Genomic DNA, 6,000 nt, shown 5'->3' with positions numbered 1-6,000 from the left:
GGAACTATACTGCCAACCTAATGTGGGGGGAACTATACTGCCAACCTAATGTGGGGGGAACTATACTGCCAACCTAATGTGGGGGGAACTATACTGCCAACCTAATGTGGGGGGAACTATACTGCCAACCTAATGTGGGGGAAACTATACTGCCAACCTAATGTGGGGGAAACTATACTGCCAACCTAATGTGGGGGGAAACTATACTGCCAACCTAATGTGGGGGGAACTATACTGCCAACCTAATGTGGGGGGAACTATACTGCCAACCTGATGTGGGCGGAACTATACTGCCAACCTAATGTGGGGGGAACTATACTGCCAACCTAATGTGGGGGGAACTATACTGCCAACCTAATGTGGGGGGAACTATACTGCCAACCTAATGTGGGGGGAACTATACACGCTCCAGCGTCTTCCAGTTTGTCCTCACCTGATTCTCAATGAAGGCGTTCACCCTCTGCAGCATCCCTTCACAGGTAAACTCGTAGGGCAGGTACGGTTCATTCTGGAAAGAGGGAGAGAAAAAAAAAAAAAAACCCCAAGTAAGTTAATCCTTGGCGTCCAGAGACATCGACTCGGAGAGAGAGCGGCTCAAGCTAAGTAGGATGAGTGTTTAGGGTTTGCAGAGACGTCACTGTACATTACATCAAAGCATCAGACACCTCGGTCCCAATAGAGGCTTCTTTGCTGGTTTGGAGACGTTCTGCACAGATGAGATCCGGCACTGTCAGGTGTCATCTTGTCCTGGTCTGCGGGGTCACACATCTACTCAGAAGCCGAGGAAAGTGCAGCGTTCTACTAGGGGGCTGTAATGCTTAGGATTGTATCTATTGTATTCAAGCTGGTGAATATGGGCGAAATGGGCAGGGCCTCAACTGTTGGTAAACTACAACTCCCAGCATAGATATGAGAGAGAGAGAGAGATAGATAGGAGAGAGAGAGAGAGATATGAGAGAGATAGATAGATATGAGAGAGAGAGATAGATATGAGAGAGAGAGAGAGAGATAGATAGATATGAGAGAGAGAGAGAGAGAGAGAGAGATATGAGAGAGATAGATATATGAGAGAGATAGATAGATAGATATATGAGAGAGATAGAGAGATAGATAGATAGATATATGAGAGAGATAGAGAGATAGATAGATAGATATATGAGAGAGATAGAGAGATAGATAGATAGATAGATATATGAGAGAGATATATGAGATAGATAGATATATGAGATAGATAGATATATGAGATAGATAGATGAGATATGTGAGATAGATAGATGAGATATGTGAGATAGATAGATATGTGAGATAGATAGATATGTGAGATAGATAGATATGTGATAGATAGATAGATATGAGATAGATAGATGAGATATGTGAGATAGAGAGATATGTGAGATAGATAGATATGTGAGATAGATAGATATGTGAGATAGATAGATATGTGAGATAGATAGATATGTGAGATAGATAGATAGATATGAGATAGATAGATATGAGATAGATAGATATGAGATAGATAGATATGAGATAGATAGATATGAGATAGATAGATATGAGATAGATAGATATGAGATAGATAGATATGAGATAGATAGATATGAGATAGATAGATATGAGATAGATATGAGATAGATAGATAGATATGTGATAGATAGATAGATATGTGATAGATAGATAGATATGAGATAGATAGATAGATATGAGATAGATAGATAGATATGAGATAGATAGATAGATATGAGATAGATATGAGATAGATAGATAGATAGATATGAGATAGATAGATAGATAGATAGATATGAGATAGATAGATATGAGATAGATAGATAGATAGATAGATATGAGATAGATAGATAGATAGATATGAGATAGATAGATAGATATGAGATAGATAGATAGATAGATATGAGATAGATAGATAGATAGATATGAGATAGATAGATATGAGAGATAGATATGAGATAGATAGATATGACATGGATAGATAGGAGATAGATATGAGATAGATAGATATGAGATAGATAGATATGAGATAGATATGAGATAGATAGATATGAGATAGATATGAGATAGATAGATAGATAGATAAGAGATAGATAGATATGAGATAGATAGATATGAGATAGATAGATAGATAGATAGATAGATATGAGATAGATAGATATGAGATAGATAGATATGAGATAGATAGATATGAGATAGATATGAGATAGATAGATATGAGATAGATATGAGATAGATAGATAGATAGATAAGAGATAGATAGATATGAGATAGATAGATATGAGATAGATAGATAGATAGATAGATATGAGATAGATAGATATCTATTTATGGGGTTTCCAACCTTCAGCTCTCCAGCTGTTTGTAAACTACAAGTTCCAGCATGCCATAAAAACCCTGAAGCGGTCAGAGCATGCTGGGAGTTTTAGTTTCCCAATCCCTGCAGTACACGGTCCTATTAGTTGCCCATATATGGAGTCCTAGCAGAGTGCAGACGGTGTGTGTGGGTTGTAGTGTTGCTCTGCACATTATGTGGTAAGGGATGTATATACTGTTAGACAGAGCCCGCAGTGATGAAGACTATGCGAGACCAGAAAGACGTTTCCCACCTTCTGATTCAGAATGGCCTTCACCGCCTTCTCCACCTCCCCGGGGTTGTTGATGTTCACCGTCCAGACGTGAGGCTTTCCTATATACACTTCAGCATAGGGATGTTGGGACGTCAACTGCAATAAAGAGATAAATACATTATACAAGCTGTCCAGAACAATATGGGGAGGGTCTGCAATCTTCCGCCCCCCCCCCCCCCCGCCCCCAAAACAACGCCACACCTATAGGCTGTGCACGGTAATGCAACTTACTCATAATAAAGCAACTGCTGCTAAACTAGTTCCACCCTTAAAGGGGTACTCCACTGCCCCAGCGTTTGGAACATTTTGTTCTGAACGCTGGCTGCGGGGGTCATGCCATCACGGCCACACCCCTTGTGCGGCCACACCACGCCCCCTCAATGCATGTCTATGGGAGGGGGCGTGGCGGCTGCCATGCCCCCTCCCATAGACTTGCATTGAGGGGGTGTGGCCGTGATGGCACAACCCCCTCAGCCAGCGTAAAGGTATAAAATGCTCCGAACACTGGGGCAGTGGAGTTCCCCTTTAAAAGGAAAACAGTCACCTGTTCTCCCGCACTATAACCCGATACACCGGATTTTAGTGCGGGGGAACAGGAGACTGATGTGGGGTCTCGGACTGCTATACCTACCTGCTATACCCCCGATCCTCCAAATGACCCCCTTCTTCCAGCGCTCTCTTGCGCTCTAAGGTGATCCGGCCGGCTAGATTTAAATATTAATAAGCGTCGGTCATGTGAGCGCTCATGCCTACTGAGCGGTCACGTGACCGGTAATGCGTAGGCGCTTATGAAAATTGAAATCTAGCCAGCGGGACCACCTTAGAGCGCTGGAAGAAGGGGGACCTTTGGAGGATCGGGGTTCCGGACTGCAGGTAGGTATAGCAGTCAGAGACCCTGCATCAGTCTCCTGTTCCCCCGCACTAGAACCCGGTGTATCAGATTATAGTGCGGGTGAACAGGTGACCTTTAGGGACCAACACTACTGATCATAACACCGGTGTTTCCCAACCAGGGTACCACCAGCTGTTGCAAAACTACAACTCCCAGCATGCCCTGGCAGCCTTTTCTAGCCGTTGCAGCAATGTTGCCCAACCTACAACAGTTTTGCAACAGCTGAAAGCGCCACCGGTTGGTATCCACAAAAACTAGAAGATACATTTTACTTGCCCATACCCCATCGCCACCATGCTTTACACTACTCACCTCTCGCAGCGTCGGCTTGCCTTTAAAGAAGTCCGTATTCCTGCTGCTTTTTGGAGGGTCGAATTTAGGGTTCAGGAAAGCGCAACCGTTGGCAATGGCTTCAAGCGGGGCCGGCCCTTCGTATGGAAATCCCAAGCCGACAAAGAGCTGAAAGAAGAACGTATGGGGTAATTCACACTGTGTTCTTAAAGGGGTTAAAGGGGTACTCCGGTGGAAAACTTTTTGTTATTTTTTTAATCAACGGGTGCCAGAAAATGAAACAGATTTGTAAATGACTTCTATTAAAAATTCTTAATCCTTCCAGTACTTATTAGCATCTGTATACTACAGAGGAAATTCTTTTCATTAGGGATTTCTTTTCTGACACGACCACAGTGCTCTCTGCTGACACCTCTGTCCATTTTAGGAACTGTCCAGAGCTGCATATGTTTGCTATGGGGACAGTTCCTGACATGGACAGAGGTGTCAGCAGAGAGCACTGTGGTCGTGACAGAAAAGAAATGTATTTCCTCTGTAGTATACAGCCGCTAATAAGTACTGGAAGGATTAAGATTTTTTAATAGAAGTAATTTACATATCTGTTTAACTTTCTGGCATCAGTGGATTTAAAAAATAAATAAATAAATAATAAAAAAAAGTTTCCTCCGGAGTACCCCTTTAATAAAATGAGGAAAGACATGGCAGCACTGTTTTCGCAAATCCAGTCTTAAATTGGTCAGCGGCGATTAAACAGCAACTAATCTGTCTCAGTTCTTCAGCTTTAGGCTTGTATGGTCCACTATGCAATAGCAGCTTAATTTGGTCACCAAGTGCAGTTATCAGACACCACACTCCCCCCCTTCTCTGCGAAAAGCCATGGGAAATGTAAGCCGCATTACACAATCATTCATAAATTTACATCCGAAAATTGAGTTTATGTTATGCTTGCCACATCAGCTAAAATAGTTAAGCAGAATCATACACAAGAACCTTTAGGGTCTAATCACATGGCAGAATTTTCGCTTGTGGAATTCCGCTTCAAATTAAAGCCCATAGACTTCTATGGGATTCCGCACTCCCATTCACACTTCTGAATTTCCGCTTGCGGAAATTCAGAAGTGTGAATGGGAGTGCGGAATCCCATAGAAGACTATGGGCTTTTATTTGAGGCGGAAACTCAGTAGACCCTTACATTTTTCTATAATTTCTTTTTGAACTGCTTCTTTAACCCCTTAAGGACGCAGGACGTAAATATACGTCCGGGTGCGGTGGTACTTAAAGCACCAGGATGTACATTTATGTCCTGTACATGACCGCGAGCATCGGAGCGATGCCAGTGTCATGCGCGGCTGATCCCTGCTGCTGATCGCAGCCAGGGATCCACCAGCAATGGCCGACGCCCGCGATCTCGCGGGCGTCCGCCATTAACCCCTCAGGTGCCGGGATCAATACAGATCCCGGCATCTGCGGCAGTGCGCGATTTCAATGAATGATCTGATCGCCCGCAGCGCTGCTGCGGGGATCCGATCATTCATAACACCGCACGGAGGTCCCCTCTCCTTCCTCCGTCCGGCTCCCGGCGTCTCCTGCTCTGGTTTGTGATCGAGCAGACGATCACCGAAAACACTGATCTATTCTATGTCCTATACATAGAACAGATCAGTATTAGCAATCATGGTATTGCTATGAATAGTCCCCTATGGGGACTATTCAAGCGTAAAAAAAAAATTTAAAAAAATGTAAAAGTAAAGGTAAAAAAAAGTGAAAAATCCCCTCCCCCAATAAAAAAGTAAAACGTCCGTTTTTTCCAATTTTACCCCCAAAAACCGTAAAAAATAAATTTAATAGACATATTTGGTATTGCCGCGTGCGTAAATGTCCGAACTATTAAAATAAAATGTTAATGATCCCGTATGGTGAACGGCGTGAACGTAAAAAAAAAAAAATGTCCAAAATTGCTACTTTTTAAATACATTTTATTTAAAAAAAAGTTTTTTATATGCAAATGTGGTATCAAAAAATGAGCCCTCACACCGCTGCTTATACGAAAAATGAAAAAGTTATAGGTCATCAAAATAAAAGGATTATAAACGTACAAATTTGGTTAAAAAAGTTTGTGATTTTTTTTTAAGCACAACAATATAAAAGTATGTAATAATGGGTATCATTTTAATTGTAATTGAC

At 42.1% G+C, this 6,000-nt stretch overlaps 1 protein-coding gene across 1 annotated transcript in view; it reads right to left on the bottom strand.

Moving 5' to 3' along the window:
* Positions 1-397: 397 nt before the first annotated feature.
* Positions 398-6,000, bottom strand: part of MGAT5 (alpha-1,6-mannosylglycoprotein 6-beta-N-acetylglucosaminyltransferase) — a 138,604-nt gene continuing 133,001 nt past the window's right edge. The window contains exons 13-15 of the mRNA XM_056536619.1: positions 3,838-3,984; positions 2,613-2,729; positions 398-508 (exon numbers count right to left, since the gene is read on the bottom strand). Coding sequence (XP_056392594.1) covers positions 398-508; positions 2,613-2,729; positions 3,838-3,984 — 375 coding nt within the window. The remainder of the gene's footprint in view (positions 509-2,612; positions 2,730-3,837; positions 3,985-6,000) is intronic.

This window comes from Hyla sarda, chromosome 8 (genome assembly GCF_029499605.1).
Source record: "Hyla sarda isolate aHylSar1 chromosome 8, aHylSar1.hap1, whole genome shotgun sequence".
In the NCBI taxonomy this organism is placed as follows: domain Eukaryota; kingdom Metazoa; phylum Chordata; class Amphibia; order Anura; family Hylidae; genus Hyla; species Hyla sarda.
The sequence above is the reverse complement of the archived record's forward strand: the minus strand, read 5'-3'. Positions and strand labels throughout refer to the sequence as shown.